The sequence below is a fragment of the Lissotriton vulgaris genome, chromosome 2_1 (assembly GCF_964263255.1).
Source record: "Lissotriton vulgaris chromosome 2_1, aLisVul1.2, whole genome shotgun sequence".
In the NCBI taxonomy this organism is placed as follows: domain Eukaryota; kingdom Metazoa; phylum Chordata; class Amphibia; order Caudata; family Salamandridae; genus Lissotriton; species Lissotriton vulgaris.
Window position 1 is genome coordinate 1,182,216,542 of NC_141687.1, and position 27,966 is coordinate 1,182,244,507.

The following is a 27,966-nucleotide window of genomic DNA, read 5'->3' on the forward strand; positions in this document are numbered from 1 at the left end:
TTGTGTTACTAGTTGTCGGACTTGAACACTGGACCCCGTTAAACATTGTCCTATTCCAGTCCCTCTTTTGTTCAAAAAATTGATGTCTACATTACCACTATAACACTGGTTCCCTCTCCCATGCCCTGCACAGTCAAGATCCAAAGCTGGGGAGATCAGGCAAGGCCCATCCTCCCATAGGCCTCACAACCATAGTCCAGTGCTGGGAGGCCAAACTGAGGGAGTCTGCTGCCCTGGGCTATGCACCACAGTTCCTGGATTCCATGTCAAGAGCAAGAGGCACCGTCTGAAGGACGTCCCTAGGAATAATGTAGGAAGTGCAATGGGACCATGGTCTAGAGGAGTTATGGGCCAATGCTCACAATTTATGGCTGATTTTACTGTCCAGTCAGTGACAAGAGGGTAGTGGGAAGGAACAATTTACCTTGTTGGCACGATTGTGCATGGCATTGCTACACCACTGTTCCAGCTCTCTTGCGCCACACAGCATGATCCAGTTCTGCAATACCCAAGAGGGTCCTCCTCTCGTCAGGACCTCAGAGCCATGGTCTAGTCCTGTGAGGCCTACCAAAGTAAAGTGGCAGGATGCAGGATTGTTCTTCATTTTAGATGTTGGTCCTGGATCCTACTGCAAGCTCCTGCAGGACTTGTACCGAAGGACTAAAATAAAGTATTTTCATGTATAGAACTTAAAAATATGTATACTTGTTTTTATTAGTTTTTATATTTTATTTTATTGTTTTACTGTTATGCGCACAAAGGAAATTGCTTCTTGCAAAGCCTATCAACGATAGTGAATTGATGGGACTTCTTGTAATGTAATTTCCTGTGATTTCACACTGTATGCAAATTAGAAGGGCCCCACACATTCCCTTTCTGCCAGGGGCCCCAAAAGTCCTAGCACCGACCCTGGTGATCACAGTTGAAGGATGTTATTTACTGATGAGTGTTTTATTTTGAAGGCTGTTCTACATCTGGACAAAAAAACGCACTGTATAATTTGTTCGTGATTGAAGGGGTGGAATTACAAAGTGTGACGAATAATGTGATTTACACAATTAACACACTCAATCAATCAGAAAGTTGTATAGCGCGCTACCCACCCGCTAGGGTCTCACGGCGCTGGGGGTGGGGGGGGGGTTGCTACTGCTCAAAGAGCCAGGTCTTGAGGTGCCTCTTGAAGCTGAGGTGGTCCTGGGTCAGTCGTAGGTGGGTGGGGAGGGAGTTCCAGGTTTTTGCTGCCAGATAGGAGAAGGATCTTCCTCCGGCGGTGGCTCTGCGGATCCGTGGGATGGAGGCGAGTGCCAGGTTGGCTGAGCGGAGATGGCGAGCGGGGGTGTGGAGCATGAGTCGGCTGTTGAGGTATTCCGGGCCCGAGTTGTGGAGTGCTTTGTGTGCGTGGGTGAGTAGTCTGAACGTGATCCTTTTGCTGATGGGGAGCCAGTGGAGGTCTCTCAGGTGGGTTGAGATGTGGCTGTGGTGGGGAATGTTGAGGATGAGTCGTGCAGAGGCGTTTTGTATGCGCTGGAGACTGTTCTGGAGTTTGGCGGATGTTCCGGCGTAGAGGGCGTTCCTGTAGTCCAGTCCAGTCGGCTGGTGATGAGGGCCTGGGTGACTGTTCTTCTGGTTTCGGTGGGGATCCATCGGAAGATCATCCGGAGCATGCGCTGGTGTTGAAGCAAGAGGAAGAGAAGGCGTTGACTTGTTTGTTCATTGTGAGCGTGGAATCCAGTATGAAGCCCAGGTTGCTTGCGTGGTCCATGGGTGTGGGTGCGGTGCCCAGTGTTAGGGGCCACCAGGAGTCGTCCCAAGCTGAGGGGGATTGTCCGAGGATGAGGACCTCCATCTTGTCCGAGTTGAGTTTGAGGCGGCTGAGCTTCATCCAGTCAGCTACTTCTTTCATTCCTTCCTGGAAGTTAGATTTGGCGGTGGCAGGGTCCTTGGTGAGGGAGAGAATCAGCTTGGTGTCGTCGGCGTAGGAGATGATGTTGATGTTGTGTTTTTGTGCGATGGTGGCAAGGGGGCTCATGTAGATGTTGAAGAGTGTTGGGCTGAGAGAGGATCCTTGGGGTAGGCCGCAGATGATTTCTGTTGCTGAGGATCGGAAGGGTGGGAGGCGGACTCTCTGCGTTCTGCCGGTGAGAAACGAGGTGATCTATTCCAGAGCCTTCCCCTGGATTCCTATGTTGTTGAGGCGGTGTGCTAGGGTGCGGTGGCATATGGTGTCGAAGGCTGCGGAGAGGTCCAGTAGGATGAGGACGGCTGGTTCTCTGTTGTCCATCAGGGTTCTGATGTCGTTGGTGGCTGCGATGAAGGTGGTCTCGGTGCTGTGGTTTGCTCGGAATCCAAACTGGGAGGGGTCGAGCAGGTTGTTGTCCTCGAGGAAGGCGATCAGTTGTTTGTTGACAGTCTTCTCAATGACTTTGGCAGGAAAGGGGAGAAGCGAGATGGGCCGGAAGTTCTTGAGGTCCCTGGGGTCTGCAGTGGGCTTCTTTAGGAGGGCGTTGATCTCTGAGTGCTTCCAGCTCTCTGGAAAGGTAGCTGACATGAAGGAGTTGTTAATGAAGTTCCGTAGGTGGGGTGAGATGGTGGTGTCTGCCTTGTTGAAGATGTGATTGGGGCACCACATTACGCAGGGGGTAACCCAAGTAACCCTACGGCATCTGGGTAAAATACATATTGAATAAAGAAAGTGATGTCTAGGAAATAATAATCAATCTATTAAAGGAAAGAGACAAATTAATTATCACTTCCTATCTTGATTTAATCACATGAAACTAATCTGTGTTTTATATTCATCTGCAACCAAATGTCAAACCAATAATAAGTCTATGTTATTTTTATTTGTTTTTACTCTATTTTATAGAAAGAGAAAGTTACACAACAAATACATATATATATATACACAACATATATACTCAATACAAACTACAAAAATATGTACACAATATTTAAATTGACAAACTAACATAGATTTTGGACCTTTGTATATTGTAGCCCATATTTTTTAACAAGAGGATGCTTCAAAAACTATAAAGGGCATTCCTTCAAATCAAGATCTACCCGAAAACCATAGGAGCCTAGGAGGTATATTTGTTAGGACCTCTATTATTTAAGTACTCCTTCTAATCAATTTAACTAATCATAAATCTTTGATGGTGTCTTCATAACAAATGTCGACTCGTTTCAGCCAAACATTTACGGGCCTCATCAGGTCTATAAAATCAAAACAATCACATATATATATATATATATATATATATATATATACATATATATATATATATATATATATATATATATATATATATATATATATATATATATATATATATATATATATATATATAAAGAAATATTCATTAAAAAAATCCTGTGTCACTAATATAGGAACAAACGTTACATTTTTTAACATATTCCTCAGAGTGGTTAGGCACTTTGTAAATAATTAAACAATATAAGAAATAATAGTAAAAAACACCCAAGTGATATATTAAAAAAGGACGAATTTCTCCCAAGTGTAAACCTCATCCAGAATAGTCTGCACCGGCTCAATATTGAAGGGAAAAACAATGATGTGAGGCTAGGCTTGCTATACGGAAAAATGGATTACAATCATATATTTTGTCGTGTGTTTTTGCTGTTGGCACAATTATAGAAGGATCTATACTTCTCCAAGTAACAGACAGCTGAAAGTAAAAAACACAAATATCGCAGTCAATTTTTTACACTGAACTTTATATGGGGGACACTGGGGACTAAGCAACAGTGCTTACTGAATATGAATGGGACTTGATATATTTCTTTTTCTCCCAAAGCACTATAATTGAGAGAAGGGGTCTAGAAAGAGTTGGCCTCGCTCCCTGTAAAAAATTATAATGTGCTATTTAGTGTATGCCTTCTCTGAAAGGGAAAACGAATCTAGAGAGACGCGTCTAATCGATTCTTACCCTGCTTCAGTATTTCTTTTCCGTGTATGTTGTTCACTAATATAGGACGGGGAATAGGGATTTCGCCTCGTTCTCTGTAAAAAATAGTAATGGACTATTACTTAAATATCCTGTCCTAAAGGAAACATATCAAAAGAGACGCGCCCGGTAGATTCTTAGCCTGCTTCAGCTTCTACTATCCGCGTTTGTTCTCCACGCCATTCTGCACTACCAACGTGTAGGTTATCACGTGGTACAGAAGCAGATATACTCCTGACCTCTCGGGTTCTGAAGATAGACAAAGGACTATAACCCTTCTTGTAGTAAAACTATTATGGAAGAAAAAAGACTGCATGTACATTAAAACAACTGCAGTACCGGCATATGAAAATCACGGGGTATCACTAACCCTACGTTTAAAAGACAGAAAAATAAATATAACTTATTTCTATAAACCCTACATCAAAATAACACGTGTGTACTGGAATCAGTTCTATTAGTTTCTCCAGACTGGTACGACCTGTCAAAGAGGCTAAGTGAAGGTGCACCTTATTACATAGTGTTAGCCTCTTAAATACAAATGTGTTTGAAAACCTTATATAAAAATAATATATACAATATACAACCAATAATTACCTTATAAACCAATGTTGTGCCAACACTCCTTACAATCTAGAAATGTCTGTAAAATATTATATGAAAAAAGATGTCATCATGTGCAGTTTGAACAAGAGATCATTGTAACAGCGCCCAAATTTCATCTCTATCATTAAGGCCAGATACCGCAGTGTGATATTTTTCAATTAGTTTGGCTTCTAATCGATTCAATTTGGTTTCTACTTCATTGCAGTTTGTCTTCCCCAAAATCCATAAAACTGTCTATTCCTTGTCATTCTCTGAATGATTCAAAATTTAAAAGTGATGCACAAGTGCGGCTCCTTGTACTTTACATCTTGCCCGGGATTTGTGTTGTAGGATACGTTTCTTTGACAATTTGTGTAGTCTGTCCTATATAAAACTTATTGCATGGACACTTGATGCAGTAAACTGTATTTTTTGAGTTACAGTTTGAAAAAGTTCTCTGATGGTGTAACTGGCCATTTATATCAATCTCTTTGGAATCCTTCGTTAAACTGCATGCTACACAGTTCTGGCATCGATAGTGTCCTACTGAAGGTAACTTAAGAAACCCTCTTAGATCTTTTTGGTCGAGTTCATCTTTCCTTGCTGCTCTCACTAGTTGTTGCCTAACATTTTTACTCTTTCTAAAAGCAAAGAGCGGCTTTGGAATACCTAGATGTTCAATTAGTTTCCAATTTTTTTTAATACATTTTTTACCTCTATTTGCTTTGGGGTCATATGTGAGAACACATGTTAATGGAGTTTCTTTCTTTTGAGCTTTTGGAACTAGTAACGCCTCTCTCGGTGTTTACCAAGCTCTTTTGAGAGCAACTTTTACCAATCTTTTTGGGTAACCCCGGGCCACTAGGTTGTCTTTCAGTTTCTCTGCATTTTCAAAATAGTCCTCTTTATTACTACAATTTCTCCTCACTTGAAGAAATTGTTCATACAGCAAGTTCTCTTTCAACGTGCGAGGGTGACTGCTAAGAAGTGTAAAATGGTATTCCAGTCAGTAGGTTTCGTATACAGACTAACTTGCAGTTGACCACTTTCATGTTTAATATATACATCCAAAAAGTTCAGTCTATTTCGGTCACTGGACAAGGTGAAGTTAAATTCCTGGGTTCTTGAATTTAACCAATTATGGAAATCTTTTAGAAGTGACTCATCTCCATTCTAAATCATAAAAATGTCGTCTATGTAGCGACACCAAAAATTCACCTGGTTCTTAAAGGGATTGGTGTAGCTATATAATCATTTCTTCTCGAACTCTGCCATCACTAATTTGGCTATCTCGGGTGAAAAATTACAACCCATAGCCACTCCAGATATTTGCAAATATAGGTTATCTTTGAAATTGAAGAAATTATTCTTCAAGCTGAGGGTCGCTAAAGATATTAGAAATTCTGTCGGTACCTGATGTGGATATTCTCGAAAGTCCAAAATGTGTCTCATCACTACCAAAGCTTCGTCTTGAGGTATTTTTGTATAAAGTGATTCGATATCAAAGGATACCAAAAGTTGGTTCTCTATGTTGTATGGTAAATATTCTACCTTTGATATCAAATCCATTGTATCTTTAATGTATGATTGAGTATCTTTTACCAGAGGAATTAGAAAAGTATCTATGTATTTGGCAAGTGGCTCTAAAATAGAACCACAGGTTGACCCTATAGGCCTGCCTGGAGGGTTAGTTGCTGATTTATGCACCTTCAGCAGGACATAAATATTAGGTCTTTTATTTTGCTTACTGTTTTAGAAATCAAATTCTTTTTGGCATAGCCAGCCATCTTCTAGACCATCTTAAGTTATATCTAGAATTACTCCTTTCAATCTTGATGTCGGGTTATTCTCCAATGGTCTGTAGTGTATAGGGTTGGATAATTGCCCAATTACTTCTTGGTCATATTTATCTTTATCCCAGAGGACTATTCCACCCTAATGTCCGCCGGCTTGAATTTTACTGCCGGATTATTTGACAGGTCTTTAAGAGCAGTCATTTCTGATTTACTACAATTTGCATTAAAAATATCTTTTTAGTTTGAAAACGGTCTAATTCTCGTAGGACTTGGTCCTCGAATATTAAGATTTCTGCCGGTAGTAATGTACTTTCAGGGATGAAATTGGATTTATTCCTTAACCCACTCATTTTGATCTGTTCTTTAGATTCACGTTCCATAACGAATGCTTTCAATCTGACTTTTCTGAGGAATTGTACAATTTCTGTTTTAGTCTCTACTGGATTTTGTAATGCAGTTGGCACAAATGAAAGTCCCTTAGATAGCACTGATAATTCTGATTCAGTTGGAATATAGTTAGACAAGTTATAAATAGGTATGGTATCAACTTTTTCTCCCACTTCAGTTGTATTTATACTTAACGTCTGTAAGTTTTCTTCCATGTGCGAAAGGGCTCGGACAGTGAACACAACACTCTGTAATTGGAAAATGTAAAAGTGCATAAAAATAACAAAACCGTCATTGTTAGTGTCCATCTGTGACTCTTAGAAACATTATGTTTGCAACTGGAATTTTAAGAGATCAAAAATACGATTACATACCAAAATACCAGAAACATTTGAATAGCGAAAAATGCCGTTAAACGAGTTTCAAGCACAGTTGCAATTATTTAAGCGTTGTTCCAAAAATATTTTGGATAATATTATTATCTAAACAGAATGAACATTCGTTTTTAATTTTTCTTTATGAATAATAGAAATACTAGCATTTATTACGCAAATGTCTAAACTGTTGCCTGTCCTAAGTGTCACAACAATACTCTGATGAGTTCCTCAAGCCGTCATAGAAATAAAAAATAAAACCTTTTGACACAGTTCTCTTGTCAAATGGAGAGCATAGGATGAATACTTCTGTATGCTAGTGAGTCGTCCTATACTTGATAAAAAATATGTTGTATGTGTTTTATGACCATTGACTAGAGAACAAACTTAGATACATAAAGACTCTATACTCTGCAACAATGTCGGGGAAGCAACCTGAAACTAAGTTATTTCAACCGGCTCAACAATATTGGGTATCTTAAGCTAGAGATAGAGAGGGAACGTGTCATGCCATCCCTACCAATGAAATTAAGACACCCACTGAAAAGAGGCAAATGACAGGACGCTCAAAGAACCCACTAAATTAAATATGTTTTTCTGAAGTTATCAATGAAGCAGAAAAAGTGAGCATCAATGTATATGAGGTAACCAAAGAGAAAAAGTGAGCATCAATTTAAATGAAGTAACTGAAGAGAAAAAGTGAGGATCAATGTATATGAGGTAACCAAAGAGAAGGAACTGTGCTACATCAATTCAACAGAATGTCCAAAAGCTGCTTAACTACTTCCCGTAACTTAGAGTTTTTCTTTCATAGGTTGGATTTAGCCCAGTCTCTGGGACTGACGCAGCTTCAAGTGAAGACTTGGTACCAAAACCGCAGAATGAAGTGGAAGAAAATGGTAAGGAATTTGTAACAACTCGACACTCCCTTTCAATAGTTGTCATTATTTCCTGATGTTTCATCATCAAGGAATGATGTTTCTTCGAGCCACATGTATACAGATATTAGCAGTAGGGATTATATGGCATTTGAGAAACAGGGCCACACTAGAAATGCATAAAGACGCAATCTAGGCCACAGGCCTCACAGTTCAGCTGGGCGTAGTAGCCATGCATAGAATCCCATAAAAGTACCTACAAATTATCAGCCAGTGGCCGAAATAATGCAACAACTGAAGCAAAATGTGTTTGGAAGACTAATGGGCTCACACATTCTCTTCTCAAATACTCTGAGTGTTGATAAAAAAGGTGTGGAATAAAAAGTTTCAATTTCACAATTTAGTGCAGTGTCTACATACCCGATACAGCACTTTACCAGTTCTTTAGCAAATATGTGTCCCTATAAACATACTAGGATTACATTGATCAGATACCTAGACAAAGAAAAGCCAAACATATAAACAATCAATCAATCAATCATCGCATTTATATAGCGCACTACTTACCCAGAGGGTCTCAAGGCGCTGGGGGAGGGGGATCTGCTACTGCTCGAACAACCAGGTCTTGAGTTGCTTCCTGAAGGCGAGGTGGTCCTGGGTCAGGCAGAGGTGGGTGGGGAGGGAGTTCCATGTCTTGGCGGCGAGCTAGGAGAAGGACCGTGCCCCTGTGGTGGCTCTACGGATGCGGGGGACGGTGGCGAGGGCGTGGCTGGTCGATCGAAGCTGGCGTTTGGGAAGCTATTGCTACAAATAACGTGAATCAATAGATTTCACTTTGTTTTTTAAGACAATGTTTCCTGCTTGTAATTTTTTGGGGGGGAATATAAAATGTAGTATACTTGTTTGAAATAAGTTTGATAGTTAGTACTACTACTTGTTTTTCTTCATGATTTGAGGAGCCTACACCAGTGGCATTGAACATGCAGCTCTCTTTACGGCAATATTCCTTTCCATTATAATATTTTTTATAATCAATATTTTCTATTATTACGATTAAATGTGTGCACATTGCAACAGAGCACAACAACCAAAATGGAAGACTTTCAAGGAGTTAAAAAAACAATAATGTTTCACTCTAGTTTTAAAGGTAGGCCCTCAAAATAGTAGACATGTAAGTTTTCCATGAAACATTAAATACAGATATCTACATATAAAAATAGGCAGAATTAATCAACAGGAACCTTTCAGCATGTCAAATAAACATTTTAGTTTTTATTTCCATATACTTCCCATAAGCAGACACCAGGTGCATGGTGCTCATAGTGCCCTCACCTTGCAAAGTCAGAAGTGTAAACAAGGTATATACAAGATAATAAACTGTCAACCAGCATGTACAAGATATAGTAATTGTAGTTTAAAGTCTGATGGGTCAATGACATTTTGACCCAGATATTGTCAGAGGTTAGTATAAGGATGTGTGTGTGTGGAGCGGGAGGGGGGGGGGAGGGGTGTAAAATACACGGTCAGTCCTGGTCCCAAAAATGAGTGCCAGCGACCTCCACCTGCCAACAACAGGCATAAAAGATGCATTAAATCTGAATGGGCCATTTGATGGTGAGGGATTCTTGAACTGAATACTAGTGTAAACTCACATTTCGTGTGACTTCGCATTGGTCTCTCAGGTGTTTCTGTAACAATGTTCTGCCTCCATTACCTTGACCATCGTTCTCTAAAGGAAAAGCTGCTTTATAGCATATTTCAATACCTGATAGGAACGTTTTTCCTGGTGATTACTCGTTATGTCCGAAAGGAATTTGCATAAAGTGCTTTAAATTAGAGAGAAGTGGTCCACTCCTCAAATATACATCATGTAATGTAAATAACAAAAACATTTGTTGTGTGCTTATGTTAAAACTGCCTGTGTGATTATCTTTCCAACCCAGAAGAAACCCTGGGCCTCGTTTATGAAAAGTGACGCATCGCTGCGTGAAAACAGCGATCCGTCACTTTTCAATGTGCACTCCTTGCGACACCAATGATGCGTCATATTTAATGTATGGCGCATCAAGTCGCAAGGACTTACAGATGCGTCAGTATTTCTGACGCATCTCTAAGCGCAAAAGTGACGCATTGCTGGAGTGTGTCACAAAAGTGACGCAACTCCAGCAATGCGTCCTTTCACATGGGGAAAGCCCCATGTGAAAGGGCTTCCGTCAGTCTTACGCCTGCTGTGAGGCAGGCGCAAGATTTTGACGCAACCGCATCCTAAAAGTGACGCAGTGAAATCTCATAGATTTCACTGCGTCACTATTACGAGGCTTTTTGCGGGGGAACGCCCCCTCTGCATACATTATACCTGACGCAGGTATAATGTGGCGCAGGGGTTTAAAAAGTGACGCATCTACCTAGATGCATCACTTTTTCAATATGGCGCAACAAGGCGCATGTTTTACGCTGCCGATGGGTCACAAAAAGTGACGCATCCGCTGCGCAAAGCTGACGCAAGGCCTCATAAATGAGGCCCCAGGAGGGTACTTTACCCGATATAACATATGGTCACACCATTACCTTTCCCACAAACCATTTAAAATGTTAGTGTGTAGCTCTTTCATACAAGTGAGCATGTCTGCAAACATGAAGAATACAAATAAAAGTTCTAGAACAAAAGTAAACACTTAAAAAACTGTTAGTCATTCGCTTCAAACAGATATTAGAAACAGGTAATAGAATCCAGTTTTTTTTTGGTTTTTCTAAAAGCTGCACCAGCTCGGAATGTGCAAAACATGCAGAAAGATTCTAGCTTTTCTTTATCTATCTAAAGAGTGCATAAGAAATCCAGGTTCTCTCTGCTTGTCATTGTAGAGAAAGAAAAGCAAAGTTTCTTAGCTGCTTTTAAAGAGCTGCTTGAACTATGCTCTGTGATCTGACCTGCCTTTCACCTGCTAGCTCTGGCAGCAGGCATTGTGATGTCAGACCTCGACTGTAAAAACATGGAATAAATGTGTTCTGATGTCTTTTCACAAGTCACCAGTTATAAAGAGATTAGATACTAGCGTTTATACTGACACTACAGAATCCCACATATTAAAGTTAGATAGTATGCTGTCAATTGTAAATTGATGATTTATAAAATGTGCGAAAAAAGAAAGTTAGGATTGATTTGACTGATAAATGAATGTTGATTATTGGACACTGTACTGGTGGGTCACCTATTTGGTTTTGTGAAAAGGAAACAAAAACTTTGAAGTGCAGTCATTTTTGCTACTGGTTAAAAGCGGTTACAGCGTACATTGTCAGATATGTTCCTGAGCCACAACTGCTAACTGTTCCTCCTTCACAGAAACGCTAAGTCTATTTGGCCAGTGGTGATATTGCATAACCAGTTAATTGCTTCCGTACCCTGGGAGTAGGCAGCCGGTGTAAAATTTAACTGCCTCATGATTATTAATGTTACCATCATTGCTTTTACAGTACACAGAAAAGGATTTCAAAGCTATAATTATTATGAAATTGTTTCCTTAATGTAAATGAATTATGTTCTCTGCACTCTGCAATATTAAGACAGTGACACAGAAGGAGAACAATGAGAACATTCTTTATCACCTCCTGATTCATCGCTTCATTGTGACTCAATTAATGTTAGCCAATTAGGGGCAGTTGCTCGTCAAAAGTGCCTCAAATACATCATGACACAGCAAACTCTATGATACACATCTGCTGACCTCTAGATTTCCCATGTCGCACATATTTCTATTGCACCGTGGACCATCCACATTTAAGATGACTCATATAGACCACTGCCACATCTAATATCTCTTAATGCTCACACAAGTTGATTTGGTTCAACCATCAAGATCTAGGGGCTGAATAAAATTGACAGAAAAATATGATTTTTTTCAAGTTTTATTTCTTGTTACCAAGGGGACCATAAAAGTGTAATACCAAGATTAAAACACAATAGTAAAACATTACAGATTGATACAATAAAGTAAATAGGAATAAAACAACATCTAGGACAACGATACCACAGAAAGAGCCCAATCAACAGAGCTTCAATCCCCTCCATGTCGCCCAGCAGCTGCATCTGTCCGCACTTTAGTGAACATTTGCCCCACTGTGCTACTGGCCAATTAAAGTAGAGATGCATGATTATAAAAAGAAAAACATGGTTTTATGATGCCATTGACTCCAGTCAAAGGTATGATAGTCACAACACAATTTTTGAATGGGGAATATTTCTTTTTATTGTCCTTTAAAGAATGCCAGGGTAAAAGATCCAGGTTTGGGTAAAATTACTGAAAAAGCAACAGGTTTTTACTGTTACTATTTTCATATGGCTGGGTCCAAATTGGGGTGACGTGTGCAAGCAAAATAACAATGGATTAAAACCAGATCTGGTTCTACACTCCGTCCATCATTTTATGCTGTCACGTTGATATGTGCGCCCTAAGTAGCTAAGGTTATGCCCAGACATGGGTCCCTTGCTTGCTGCACCACTGTATTCAATCTAGACTGGCTGATGAAGGGTGATACCCTGAAACCAGTTACAGGATGCTTGATTCCGGGCCAGGGAGAAAGTGGCGTGGCAGTTCGGGCTTTAGTGTTCCCTTGGGGAACAGGGTGAAGACTGATTTGCATATGGCTGGGTAGAATTTGGGGTGACGTGGCGAGCATAATAACGATGGCTTAAACCTAGATCTGTTACTGGAGGTGAGTGCGTGAAAGTTTCAACACTCCGTCCATCGTTTTCTTTTGTGATGGCAGCAGATTTTTACTGACTGCTCATCGGATTGTGGTTACCGCTTTTTTCAATGTTCACATATCTATCACATGCCCCTAATTGGGGCTAATGGGATAGCTTTAGGTTTGAAAATTTCAAATAAGGAATGACATATCCTTCAAACATTATAGAATACTATTTTAGGATTGTATGTACGCAGCGAACTACTAGCCCTCAAAACGGACGTTAGATCTCATCTTTGTACTCGAACCGACCCCGGCCTATCTTATGGACCTATCTCCTGTCTCGCCTGTCGCTGGTCGAGTATGGGTCAACTCCCAACTGACCACCGCACTAACTCTAACAAAAATCAGCTGGCACTGAAATGTCTATACCTTAATGCCAGATCCCTACCTAAACATGCCCTGGATATATGGGACATGCTGACATCCAGGACCCCGGACCTGGTTTTTATCACCGAAACATGGCTATCGGACACTAGCGCCCCAGACCTCGCTAATGCCCTTCCCCCTGAATATAAAATAATTACACAAAACAGACAAGGTAAGAAAAAAGGAGGCGGAGTCGCCGTGATCTTCAGAGATCATCTGACATGCCTCGCGGAAACCACAACTGTGTACCCCGAACATGAGATATTACCATTCAAAATTTTCTCCGAGGGCCTCACCATTTGAGCCGGTGCAGTTGTTTACAACCCTCTAGGGCAACAAGCCAGTGTAAGCGCCAAACTACTAAACCGACTGTTACCATTTTGTTTAAAACAGAAAAACTACATGGTCGTCGGCGACTTCAATGTCCATTACGAAAAAACAGACGCCCCCGGACCCTCCCAACTGAAATACGACATAGAAATCCTACAACTCAAACAGTGGGTCGAGGGCCCCACACCCTGGATCTTCTCTTTACCAATATCGAATCGACTGCCATAACAGAAATCCTCCCCTTGTCTTGGTCCGACCACTCCATGTTATCTTTTTCATTCAAACTTCCTGGTAAACCCTTGAAGCCCAGATCTACCCCTCTGGAGGCTCATTAATGACTCTAACTTTCAAAACCACTTTCTTGAGACAGACGTCACACTACTAGAAGACCCCTCTATTGATAACAATGTCACTCTTTTAGATACCGGAATTTGCCAAGCGCTAGACAAACTAGCCCCTATGCGGGAATCTAGGAATAAAACTACTACTACGGAGAAATGGTATACCCCTCTCCTCAAGAGGCTCAAAAAGGAATGCCAAAAAGACGAACATCGTTGGAGACAAACAAAAGATTCGGAATCTAGAGCAACCTATGTCACCAAACGAAAACAATATTTTCTAGCTATTAGAGACGCAAAAAAAGCGTACTTCACCCAACGAATTCATGAGAATCACAATTCTGCCAAAGAATTGTTCAAAATAGTGAAGGAGTTCAGCAACCCATCCAGTACCTCACAAACCCTTACCCCATCAACTGAGGCCTGTGAACGCATCAGCACCTTTTTTGCTGACAAAATCAATAAAATTTACTCTGCTTTCACTCCTTTAAACACTCCCACTTTGCCTGACAATTCCGATAAGCACACCCCAATAATAGATAAATGCAACAACCAATCAGACTCAGGCAGCACACCGTACCTAACTTGCTTTCAACCATTCTCTGAAGACGAGGTATCAGCGGTATTGAAAACAGTTAAATCCGGCTCCCCCGCGGACCCCTGTCCTCATTTCGTGTTCTCCAAAATTTTACCAACACTTTGCCCTCTTATCACCAAACTTTTTAATAAATCACTCACCACTGCGTCTTTTCCGGAAGCCTGGAAACACGCATCCGTAACCCCCCATTTGAAAAAAGCCGGATCCGACATCTCCAACCCAGAGAACTATAGGCCAATTTCCCAGCTCCCGTACCTCTCCAAAGCCTTGGAGAAACTGGTCAATACACAACTATCCCGATATCTGGAAAATAACTTACTTCTAGATTCCTCCCAGACCGGCTTCAGAGCCAATAATAGTACTGAGGCTACGTTGCTGGCAGTGTCGGACAGTATTAGATGTACCACAGACCAAGGGGGATCGGTGGCTCTGATACTGCTTGACCTGTCAGCGGCGTTTGACACCGTGTCACACGACTGTCTACTAAACACTCTACTGAGTAAAAGAGTGCAATCCACAGCACTAAACTGGATTAGATCTTTTCTTAGCAATCGTACTCAGGTAGTGCACATGGGCCAGTTCCACTCTAAACCCCGTCCCATCGGCTGTGGGGTCCCACAAGGGGCCTCGCTGAGCCCCACACTCTTCAATGTCTATGTCTCATCTCTGGCTGACATTGGAAGAAAGTGGGGCATCCGCATATGTTCTTATGCCGACGACACACAGCTGATGGTGACAATGGATGATAAGTCGGAGACAACAAAGAAGAAGTTACACAGCTGTCTCGCCGAAATGGCATTATGGATGCATAACCATTGCTTAAAACTAAATGCCGGCAAATCGGAGATACTACTGTTCGGAGGAGCAAAACTCACATGGAACGCCACATGGTGGCCACCTATATTGGGATCAGCCCCTACCGCAAAACAGCACGCCAGAAATCTAGGCATCATCATGGACGACGCATTGTCCATGAAGGACCAAATACGATCACTCTGGGGCAAAGGTTTTGCAATACTCAAACTTCTGGCAAAAATCTTTCCCTGGATACCTTTGGACTGCCGACGCACAGTCACTCAAGCCCTTTTGACCAGCCGCCTTGATTATGGTAACGCGCTCTTCGAAGGGATGAATGACCAACTCTTCTCCCGTCTACAGGTCTTACAAAATCAGGCGGCCAAACTGGTTTGCAATAAAGGCAAGCGAGACTCAGCATCCGCTTGCCTCAGTAAACTTCACTGGCTACCGATGCGCCAGAGGGCCACTTTTAAAATACTCTGTCATGCGCACAGAGCTCTTCATAAAACTGGCCCCACAATCCTACAAGGGAAAATTGACTTCTACGTTCCCGATCAGGAACCTTAGATCGAATCACTTAGCTCTGGCCAAATCTAAGCGCATCCATAAATCAAGAACGGGCGGACGCGCTTTTTCATATCTGGCAGCCAAAAGGTGGAATGAGCTACCTGTAGACCTTAGACACACTGTAAACTATCTTCAGTTCCGCCAAAAATTAAAAACCCACCTCTTCCCAAAAAGCTAATCCCCCAGCATAGCCATCAGCAGTCTTCCTCGTTTCAAAGCGCCGTGATATCCCATGGGATGAGTGTCGCGCTTTATAAATACTGGAAATAAAAAATAAATGCAATCTGCCTCCTCTTTCTTCACAGGTTAAAGCCGTATTTCTGATGCTTTCTCAGTAGAAACTCAATTGTTTGTCAGCACATCACGTGAGCTTACTTAGACAATTGTTTGGTTATAGTAACATTATCGTTCCAGAATCTGATTCTGAGTCAGCAATGGCAAATAAGTAACTGGTTAGTATTTGAAGATCATTTTTGTAATGGAAATATTATATTGAGTAAAGTAGTCCATGGATATAGAATGCATGAAATTAACTCAGAGTTCAGGGTGTATTTACTAATATTGTACACAGAGTATGAGCTTTAAAACTAGCACAAATAAGCACCAAACATTTATCTGAAATATACTTTCCAGTGCAACACTTGCTTTGCACTGGAAACTCACTCGAAAGTAGGGCAAAGTGGCACTGAGTGCTGGTTTGCATTGCTTAGCGTTAAGAGGGCATTTCATGGGTGGTACATAGGCATTCCCTTGCAACCATCCCTGTTTTTAATGCCAAAGCTCATCTACTAAAAATAAAGTAGGCAGGGTTTTGCATCAAAAAATAATGCTGATTTGACATTAGGGTTATCCAGCAGAAATGCTTTTATTTCTTCAATCTTGTATGGCTTTGCATGTGTGCAGCACTGTACAGCACACTACAAATTATTTTGTACTACAAGGTAATCTTAGCAGTACAAAGCCCATGCCAGACATCACGCACACTCCCTTGAACTAAGGTGTAGAGGTATGTGCGTTGTGCAGGCCACCTGTTTGCACAGCAGCGCTGGGAAGAGAGCAGGATTGGGCCATATAATAATAATAAAAGGCATTTGTAGAGTGCGCAGCTACATCAAATGGTGTGTCCTGAGCTATAGCAGTGATCAGAGGCGAGCTGCATACTATATATTCCGACTGAAAAGCCAGGTTTTCAAGGCCTTTCTGAATTCTTGTACAGACTGCATCATACCTAAATGGGGAGGGAGGTTATTCCAACATTTGAAGATCCCCACCTCATATGTTCTACCTCCAAATCTTGCTTTTGAAAAGCGCCGTATGGAGAGAAAGCATTTGTGGTTGGACCTTAACGGTCTGTCTTGTTCATAAAAGCTTAGTCTCCTCCTCAGGTATATCAGCCCCTTCCCTATGTATGCTCGAAAGGCAAACGTCAGGGCCTTAAGATAAATCCATTTGGCTATCAGAAGCCAGTGTAGTTGCCTGAGGTAAGGAGATATGCAGTATTGCAGCAGGACCCCAAAGACCAGTTGTGCTGCAGCATTTTGAATAATCTGAAGTCGATGGATCAGACCAAGCGGCAGACCCATATAAAGGCCGTTCGAATAACCGAGGTGCAAAGTGGTTAGAGCATGATTCACTGTTTTGTGGGTTGAGTCTGGCTTTAATTTTGCCAAAACAAGCCGCTGAAACCAGTTGTACATGGGTCGTGAGGTACAAATCTTTGTCCCATCCTACTCCCAGATTTTTTACTGAGTCCTTCAGGGTGGAAGCATCACCCAATTCGGATGGCCACCAAACATTGGACAGGAGGGGAGTGTTTGGTTAATAAACAAGACCTCTGTCTTGTCAGCATTAAGTTTTAAGAAATTACAGTTCATCCAATCAGTGATGTTTTTGAGGCACTCTTTAAACGGGTCAAAGGTGGAGTCTGACACTCCGCTGAAAGTAAACAGCAGCTGAGTGTCATCAGCGTATGTTGTCACCTTGATCCCCATTTTGGTGATGATCTCTGCCAAAGTTATTAAGTAGACATTAAAAAGAAGCGGGCTTACGGCCGAGCCCTGAGGTACCCCCCATTTCAGAGGTTTAGTGGGCGAGGTGAAAGGGTGGGTCAAGACCTGTTGGTTACGGCCATGCAAAAAAGATGTAATCCAGTTCAGAGCTGTTCCCTGTATGCCTATGTCCTTCAGGCAATTTAATAGGTTGGGATGAGACATCGTGTCGAATGCTGCAGATAGGTCTAACAGCACCAACATGGCCTTGGAGCCTCCATCCACTGCCCAGCGTATAGAGGCAGCCATTTCAATAAGGACAGATTCTGTACTAAATTCTGGGCGAAAGCCAGACTGGGACTCGTGTAAGAGACTATTAGACTCAAAAAACATTGCCAATTGCTGGTGTACTAATTTTTCTAAACCTTTCGCCAGGGCGGGAAGCAGGGAGATCGGCCTATAGTTGCTGGTGACTTCTGGGTCGGCGTTGGCTTTCTTTAGTATTGGGAGAAGAAAGGCGTACTTCCAGGATGATGGATAAACACCCTGTCTGATTGAGGAATTCCAGATGGTATTTAGGTGGGGGTTGAGGCACTCAGCGAGGGCACTGTATTGCTTGGCTGGCCATGGGTCGCCCGGAGACCCAGATTTGCATTTCTGGAGCTCAGATAGCGAAGTTTCCATAGGAATAACAGCAAATTCCGAGAAAAATGGCCTAGGTGGCTTCCCAGGTTTATGAGTATTAATCACCTCTTCCGGGGCCGGATAATGCTGGAAAGGATGCATAAATCAGGGAGATTTTCTCTTCAAATAAATCAGAGATCTTGTTACATAACTTCTGTGAAGGGGGACTAACATGAGTAAGCACGAGGGGGTTCGTAAATGACTTCATTATTTTGAAGATATCCCTAGATGAGTTCTTTGCGCTACGAAAGCGTTCGACGAAGAAGTCTCTTTTTTTGCAATAATGAGTTTACGATATTCTTTAAGCGCTGCACCGTAACATGCTTTACTTTCCTGAGAGTAGGTTGATCTCCAATCACATTTCAAACTTTTCCCATGGATATGGTGTATTTTAATCTCTTATGCCGTGCAGCCCAACAACTTTAGTTGCTGCTCTACGTTGCAATACATTTTAGTAAATATACGCTTTAGTTTTCTATGAACTTGTGCTCAGAGCTCTTGGGTTGTTTCTTCAGCCTTATCTGTCTTTATCAGGAGACATTGTTTTATGTTCACATTCTACAAACAGCCTACTGTGTCCTTGTGCAGCATTTGTTCTCTCCACCAGACAAAGTCCTACATTTTGCAATTGGACCTCTTTTCAACCTCCCCAAGAACATAAAAATTCTACGCATCACAAGCCAAACCTGCTTTCTGGCAAGACCAGGGCATTTTCCAAAGTTCTAAACATTAGTCTAGAAAACATTTAGGACCTGATTACGATGTTGGGCAGACTTGTGTCTGCCCTACACCGTCTCAGTCCTGGGACCAAATGTCCTCTGGTTGGCAGTCCCAACCAGCTAATTACAAAGCGACCGACCACTGTTCAGTCGCATACGCCCATTCCTCAATTGGAGCTCATGTTACAGCCGTAAACCGGCTGTAACACAAGCTCTTATTGAGAAATGGAAGGTGTTGTTCATCCCTGCACCCCATGAGGTGCCTACCACGGGGTGCAGGGATGTACACGGGGGACCATAGGTGCTCCCTCGGCCACAAACCGGATGCTGAGCATCTAAGGGGGCCCTGCTGTGGGCCCCCAAACATGGTTTACAACCTGGTTTCCATGTCGGACAGGCCGGCATGGAAACCTTTACGAAAAGCAGGCATCGTAATCCCAAGGGCGGAAAGGCCCGGCCTTTGGGATTATGAGCCGGTTCTGACTAGCTAACCCAAATAACCGGCAGGTTTACTTTCCAACCTGCCAGCATCATTATGCGGCGGTTGGAAAGTAAACCGAGCAGCCCATTGCAATGCGGCCAGGCAGGCTCCGACCGCTAGTTAGAGCCTTTAACGGGCCGCATCGTAATCGCCCCCATAATGGTAAAGTTCAGACCACCTCTCTGATATCTTAACACAACGTATCTCCACCCACACTTAAGAACCACAAAACAGTACCTCCTTACAACACCCAAAGCCCTCATGTGGCTTCAAGACTTCAGTCTTTCCAACTGCTAGGAATTCTCCATTATAGCTCAATTCCAAACACCATGAGTATTAGTCCCTCTTTACTGAAGTTCAAAATAACCTAGAACACTGTCCCATTGCTTGAAACTAACAGCAACAACTATTATCACTCGGAATTCAACTATATAACATAAATATGTAAAAATAACCCTTGCGCTATATTCCATAAAACCCTCATCCCGTCTAGTCAATGTAATCTACCAAATCTATTTAAATTCCTATTATCATTTGTGAAATAGTTTCTGCTGGAGTAAATAAGTATTTTTGATTAAAAATTCTAGATTTCTCCAAGTCTAATGTGCAAGACTCTGGGTTTAGGATTTATCAACTGTAGTACTAGGCTTGGCAAACCCATGCATAGTAATATTGGGTACATTTTTATCACGTATTCGTATTGCTAATGAAAATTAAAGTGGTAGAAGCGTAACTTAAATTCTAGTAGTTCAAAACTGAAAACGTTAAAAAAACGAAACCACTTCCTATCAATTAATATATGAATATGGCTTCTTAGGCCTAGATGTTTTTGAAGCGGATGGATCTAATCTTGCAATATTTTGATATTTCTCATTTCTTTCTCTCATGAGGTCCTGAAAGGAGGGCAGGAAGCTCCCACCAAACCCAAAGGCCGCCCTAAAAAAAACTCAATACCTTCCTCGGAGGAGATTGAGGCAGAGCAGAAAATGAATGACATGGCTACCAAGGAGGAACAGGGCACAGCAGAAGGCCCAGAACTAGAGCAAGAAGATGGCAAGGTGCTACAGGAAACGGAGGATGAGGAGCTGGAACTACACTGCCCAAGGCCACAGTCAATCCCTGAGAATCCTCCATACTCATCCACATCAGAAAATGCAGTATCCAGCTAAAAAGGAGGAGATAAACACTTTTGCCAGTAAGAGTACTGGTGATAACCCTGGGAAAAGGTCTCACCTATGAGAGCATATGGATTGAACTGCAGCATGCTCACACCATCCATATTCTGCAGTGTGCAACTGATATCTAGAGAGCTATCAGACTGACCCAGCTCTGGTTGACCTGCGAGTTTCTGGAGGAGGAAGAGTTGTTGCTGTCAAATATGATCCTAGCGTCGAAATTTCGAAAGTGGTCGACCCAGCCAAATGTGGACTGAGTGTTTGACGTGCTAGCTAGGAAAGAAAAATAGGCACTGTACATAGTGTTCCCGCGCTTTGTGTGTGTTTTTATGAGAGCAGGTAAAGGTAAACCATTGATCAGCCTCTGCCAACAAGAAGCAGTTGTTAATAGTTTTTTTTTCATTAAAAGCACTTAATACCATCATTGCATAAGATCCATCTATGAGGCACCATTAAAACAGGAGCAAATGATGCAAACAGTGGATGAATTTGACAAAGAAGATGGGATGGTATGCTTTGACTGTCAGCAATGAAAGCGAAAAATCTGTCCTCTAGCTTTGATGTCCACTGTTGCTTTCTTTGCTGTGATGGGCGCTGCTACTCCCAGATCCTTTCTATGGGTGTGTCCATTTTTAAGTCTTGTCTCCACACAGCTTTTGCTGACTCACCCGCCTCATATTTTCCCCAAAACGATTATAAAATACTCCTTTAGGGATTTTATAAGGGTCTCTCAGTCATGCTTCTTCATACATTGGTTGGTTCAAGTGTCATTCAAATATTACGTCATCCTGCCACAGACTAAGCAATAGGTCAGCCCACTTCAGATATTGGCATTCTTCACTGCCAGTGAGAGCATTTTGCTCTTGCACATCTACCTAGACAGCACTTCCTTTCAGTGCCAAGGCTGGTGTGCCAATCTCTGCTTTCATTTGAGCTTTCATTAAATGTATATATTTATATATTTGGGTGGCAACCTTTGTTCTCTTTAATAATTTTAATGCCAATGGCATGTTTAAAAAGAAAATGAACAAATGCAGGTTTTGGCAATACTTGTTAGAGAGGGGGTCGGTGATTTACCAATGACCTCTGTATCACGCCTTTTGAAGCAAGTTGGTGGATGAAGATGGCAGCTTCTACCGCGAGGAGGACACTAGTTTCGCTTTGCAGGGAATCTGTTTGTGTGCAGTCAGAGTAGGGACTGTATTGAGGGAAGGTGTAGTTGACAGGCGAACTATCTTGAGGATGTGTCAGTCAAACCTTATAAAGAATTTCAAGCCAGAAAGAAAGGAGCATACATTGAAACAAGCTTTGGTAAGCTCAGATGTTGGGCCGTTGCGACTTACGTGAAGGTTATTTTTTCCTGTGTTACAATACGGCATAACAGTAAACATAAACAAATGCAGCCAACAATGCAAAGACGCCATATGGTCTACAATAATGTTTTTTTAATGAGAAACCTTAACTGATGTGGTCGTTATACGAATGATGTTTAATGGAAAGCATCGGTTGTGCCTTGGATCATTTTATTAGTATGGGTGAAGGAGATTAGAATAAACTGCCACCGAACCAAGCACTCAAATTGCAGACGCTACAATGTTCCAATGTCATTTAAACACTTTATAGCAGCAAGTTTAACAAGCATAGTCAATGCCAATAGGTCTGACCTCCGCAAGCATGCATTTTTCGAATGTCTTGTTTTTGCAGGCGAATTTCGCAGAATTAAAATATTAAAATTGAAAATAGTTAAGATGTCACTATTTACATTTGGCGGCCGTATGCTTGCAAAGAAATATAAGCAAGAAATTAGCCATCGCAATGGGCAGGAGCCATCTTTCAGTGGTATTGTGCATACTTTACACTTCTATTTTGATTTGGTGAAAGAAGCTAGTTTCTTCCTGAAATAACAACATTTTCGTCAAAACTGTCATGAATGTTAAACTTGCCTCAACTTGTAATCCACAACCATTTTTATAGACCAAATGACATTACTATTCCCAGTTGCGGCTATCACAACAGTACGTTAATAATCGTTGCCCCTTGAAGATGCAGGCTCTTGGAATTGCTTGTTTTAAATGTCAGCTTCCATGTGTAATGGCTGTATCTTTTACAATGTACCTAACTTTGTCAGAGTTATCTTTTCAGTAAAAACGAGACCTCTATTGACAGTAGATAAGATCAGTTGGTTAGAACTATCACAACACAGATTAATTTTCAACCTGAAGGGAAGAGATTCAAATCTCAAAAGAATGATTCATGTTTTCATCCTTCTTTGGTCCATAAAATAATGGCACAGTAAAATCTGCTATCCAAATCATTGCATGTTATTATTGTTGATAGTCCTATTCCTATTATGATTATTGAAATGGATGATGGGTGCTATTACTTAGATGTCTCCATCTAAATAGGTAGCCCCAGCCCAACAGGGCAACTGGCGAGCCATAGGTGCGAGTACTATTAGATGGGACACTATTGGTAATCAGTTGTATTGTGAGTGATTGCATCATGAAGCATGGGGCCACCACCTATCAAGATGGCACTGGCTCTATATGTGTGCCAATGCTACCAGTATTACAGATGGGCACGCACAAGAGTCTGAGTCCCCTTCTATGATACCATGGTGCCCGAGATGCACAGAGGGCTCACATGCTTGTTCTTCCTGTAGGGCATGATTCAGAATATGGTACCTGGTGTGCCCTCGCATGAGCTGTACACCTCACAACAGCAGAGGAAGGCAGAAACTGTGCTAATAAAGGCAGCTGCTTTTGAGCCTTATAGCGTACCGTAAAACCCTTTGAGAGTGACAACACAGCGGCTTTCTTATGGAGCCGCTGGACTAGCTAATGCACAGAATGAGCAAGTGTGTTTTTCTTTTTTTTTAAATATGGCAGGTGAAAAAGGTCTTAAAAACAAAGTAAATAAGTGAAGGGTAAGGGTAAGAAGGTGATAGTGTTAATATGCTTTATCACTGTTACAGTGTTAGGCCGCTAGTTTCTAAACCAACGTTTTAGCTGCCTTGGAATTGGAAAACAAATGCTAAAGCCTGTCGCGGCCGGCCTGACTCGCAGGTTGGGGGCGGAGGGGGAGGGGGTTCGTGCGGGGGTCACGCTGGGGGTCGCGCAGCGGGTGGGTGGTATTGAATTTAAAAAGAAATAAAATAAACTTACCTTCTCAGGTCCTGCCCCGTCTCAGCTCCTGGCCGGGTCCCATGGAACAGGAAGCAGACACCCTCCCTCCCCTTCCCTACACCAATCACAACGCTGCAATGGCAGCGTTGTGATTGGTGGATGGCACCCAGATGGGCGCATATGGAGAGGTCATTTTCTCCATGTAGGCTACATGGAAAAAAGGAAGAGTGAGCATGACAGGTTTGGTCGGCCCCAAAGGGCCGACCAAACAGTCAGGGCCCACAGCATTGGGCAAGCCACTCCTCCCCTTCCCTCCAGCAGACCCAACCACACGCCCGCCCCCAACCAAACCCTTCTGCTTTCTCGCAGTGTGAGAAGCAGAAACAAAATGGTAGTTTTACAATTTTATGTTTCTGCTTCTCGCACTGCGAGAAAGCAGTGGGGCAATGCTCCTCAGCCCTAATGGAGGATTCGCCCCTGGCTATAGCTTGCGGACTACGATTCCACGTGCTGTAAAAGCAGCATCCAAATGGGGATCGCACACTGCATGTGGAATGAGAGGACAAGTGGCATGTTAAAGCTACTTACTGAGTGCTCTTAAAAAATATAAATGAAAAAAAGGAGGGAAATGGTAGCAAAATAAAAGTACTCACTGTCATAGTAGTCCCTATCACTGAAGGGAGCTACTTTGTGCGTGAGTGTGCTTTCCATAAAAGGGCAGAATGTGTCACTCACAGTTTAGTTGGACAGTTACTGATGTTGCCCCATGCTGTTTGATGTAGCTGAGGAAGGAAAATGTGAATCGCACAACAGATCAAAGTATGAAGCAAACTTTCTGAAGGCCCCTATAAGTAATCTATTATACATATAAGTTTAGGAAAATTAAAAGGTCGTGGATAACGCTAGACATAACAAGGAAGTTTGCTGACAGACCAGTAGTGCTAGGTCAAAGTCAGTCATAGGTCAGGCAACCAATCAATGGCATCCGCTAACTAGCTTAGACTCTGTTAAATGCTTGTTCATTTCTGAAAAACAACTATTTTTAAAGATGCTCCTCTGAGTGAATAGTATAGAGTACATATCTATCACATAGACGTACATTTACATCAACCGACCCTTTACATTTACCTCGATCTGCCATGACCTTGATGTGGCATTAGCACCCCAAATGCTGGGATTGGAACCAGACTGCCAAAATTGACACATTAAGGTCTCAGCGGGTTGGGATGATGGTTGTGTAAACGCAAAGGTTTTTTTGATGCCTGTCTCTATGAAGGTTGTTGATGAGATGCTTGCAAAAACCACAGTTGATGGACAGAATGCAGAACAATGTCATACATTCACCCGAGTTCAGAGAACTGGGCCTAAATCCATCGTTGTTTTGAACTCCACACCACCCCAGTTCAGACATGGCCATATGCAAATCAGTCTGACCCTGTGCCTCATGGGAACAGTCCAGGCCAAACTGCCAAGCCATGCCTTTCCTGGACCGGAAACAAGCTTCCGAGGACCGGTTTCTGGCATTCCAGGGTTCTTCAGCCCGGCTTGCTTGAATCCAGTGGTGTGGAGCACATCCGGTTTGTGTGGAGTGCATGGGACTCACGTCTGAGCATACCCACTCGGGGTGACAATTGCAAAAACCACAGTTGATGGACAGAATGCAGAACAATGTCATACATTCACCCCAGTACAGAGATCTGGGCCTAAATCCATCGTTTTTTTGCACTCCACACCACCCCAGTTCAGACATAGCCATATGCAAATCAGTCTGACCCTGTGCCTCATGGGAACAGTCCAGCCTGAACTGCCAAGCCGTGCCTTCCCTGGACCGGAAACAAGCTTCCGAGGACCGGTTTCTGGCATTCCAGCCGTCTTCAGCCCGGCTTGCTTGAATCCAGTGGTGTGGAGTACATGGGACTCACGTCTGAGCATACCCATCCCACTCGGGGTGACAATTGCAAAAACCACAGTTGATGGACAGAATGCAGAACAATGTCATACATTCACCCCAGTACAGAGATCTGGGCCTAAATCCATCGTTTTTTTGCACTCCACACCACCCCAGTTCAGACATGGCCATAAGCAAATCAGTCTGACCCTGTGTCTCATGGGAGATGCTAGCTAACGGTCTCTAGGGCAGAGGTTTCCAGAGTAGTTTCAGAAGTCCTGAGTTTAAGCCCAACTTTCAGAATAGACAAGACTATGTAAATAAGCTTCATTTACTTTCGTAGAATTTAAATGCATTTTATGTAGATATCTTGAAAATCTGGCATGGATTAGACATACTGGCCTTATGTTGCACACCCTTGCTCTTTGGCGAGCGCGAATTGCGTCCCCTTTTTGCGCAGTGTTGCCCATTAGTCAAAGATGGAGCTTGGCAAAATAAAGCTGAAGAGACCTGTAACTATTCATTCTCAGGAAGGGCAGCACACGGGGGCCTTGGTTAGCTGATGGCTTTTCGACCAACCCACTAAAACACCTTAGAAAGGATTAGAGTGGGGTCTGTCTTTGATAAGTATGTTGCTGTTATTAACGTTTCCCGCGCTGTTTTCAGTTTTCACATCTCTTATATTATCTTTCTTGTAGAAAGAGAGCACTTTATGAAAAAAATGACTTTTAGAGCAGTAGCTTTTTTGTTTGTAATGAGTGCAACCCAAATGTCTAGAAATATGCCAAGGCTTAGATTTCGAGTTGGAGCGGCATCTTTGGACAAATATTAAGACTACAGGACAGGCTTCATGCCACGTGTGTGTTTTCTTTTTTAGCATACTTGTAATGTGTACATTTTGAGGTGCTGCATTATCCTTCTTATCTAAAAATTGGTCCTTGCCGTATAGAATTAGACACAACAGCGCCATATGTAATACCTTTCCATTTCTTTTTTTTTGGTGAAAAGTTGCTCGCTGTGTGCTGACTTAGCAGCTGTGTGAGTGAAGTTGCATTTGTACGGCTCATGGTTCTTTGAAGAGATTAGCATTTCCTTCAGAAAACTGAAGTTCAACAGCTTACCACACATACTGTTTGGGACTACAGGTATGAAATGTAAAGCAAAAAAAGTCATAACGGTACGCTTCCAACTCCAGGCAATTAAATAAGATGGCCAGGGAGGGAAATACCGCAAGCCAGTGGTGCAGTTGGTTGTCCATAATGAAATACATCAGAATATAAAATACCCCTTTAAGGCTCCTTGTTGCATCGTCTGTGTCTCTGCAGTGCTTCGAGCGTCACCGGAAATACATTTCCACACCCTCTCCTCCTGCAGTCCCCCAGATGTGTAATTTGAAGACCTCGAAGTCTACTTTTGGGTTTGAAACGCAGGAAAGTGCGTTTTGGTAACAATTGGAAAGCGTTAGTTGGTACAGGACACTTGCCATTACATCTAATCCCAAATAGGACTGGAATTGAAAGCAACACACAGCTTTGTTCAGGAGCCCTCACAATGCCAACTTTTTTAGGGCTGATTTTTGTATTAAACATATCAATTTGTTGTTTGTTGAATGTTTTACGTTATAAAAATATTTTGATGAAAAACACCTATTTTGGTACAACGAGTGTTCTTAAAATCGTCTCTTCATTTTATTGCTTTAGAATCCTATGTTTCATAAAAACGAAATTCAGACATAGTTTAATTTGCATATATGAGGTAAGATTAATAAAGGATAGTGCATATTGTCTCTCAAAGGGCCAGGCCCTTAAGTTCTGAACCTTCCATGGGAGAGAAGAAGTTAATATTACTAGTCAATTCAACAAGGAATTCTCTTAACACATAGTAGCCACAGACAACTATGCAAAGTTAGTTAATTTATTACAAAGCCAAAAATAGCTGAACTTATAGACACCTCAAAATAAGAGTATAGAAATACATCAGAATCAGCTTGAAGCTAAACCTACGTATCAGGTTTGAGCAGTGTAGCATGAACATGACGAGTAATTCAAGAAACAGAATGCAGTAGAATGCAGAGAATGGGGGGGGGGGCGTGGCCTGACGCTGATGGGGACGGGAGCCTGAATTGGAGCTCCCGTCGGTGATCCCCTCTCTGGCACCATCCTGACCGCTGTGGAG

At 42.2% G+C, this 27,966-nt stretch overlaps 1 protein-coding gene across 1 annotated transcript in view; it reads left to right on the forward strand.

Annotated features, from left to right (window-relative positions):
• Window positions 1-23,820, forward strand: part of BARX2 (BARX homeobox 2) — a 164,525-nt gene extending 140,705 nt beyond the window's left edge. The window contains exons 3-4 of the mRNA XM_086956896.1: window positions 7,925-8,009; window positions 20,494-23,820. Coding sequence (XP_086813022.1) covers window positions 7,925-8,009; window positions 20,494-20,772 — 364 coding nt within the window. The 3' untranslated portion in view covers window positions 20,773-23,820. The remainder of the gene's footprint in view (window positions 1-7,924; window positions 8,010-20,493) is intronic.
• Window positions 23,821-27,966: the final 4,146 nt, after the last annotated feature.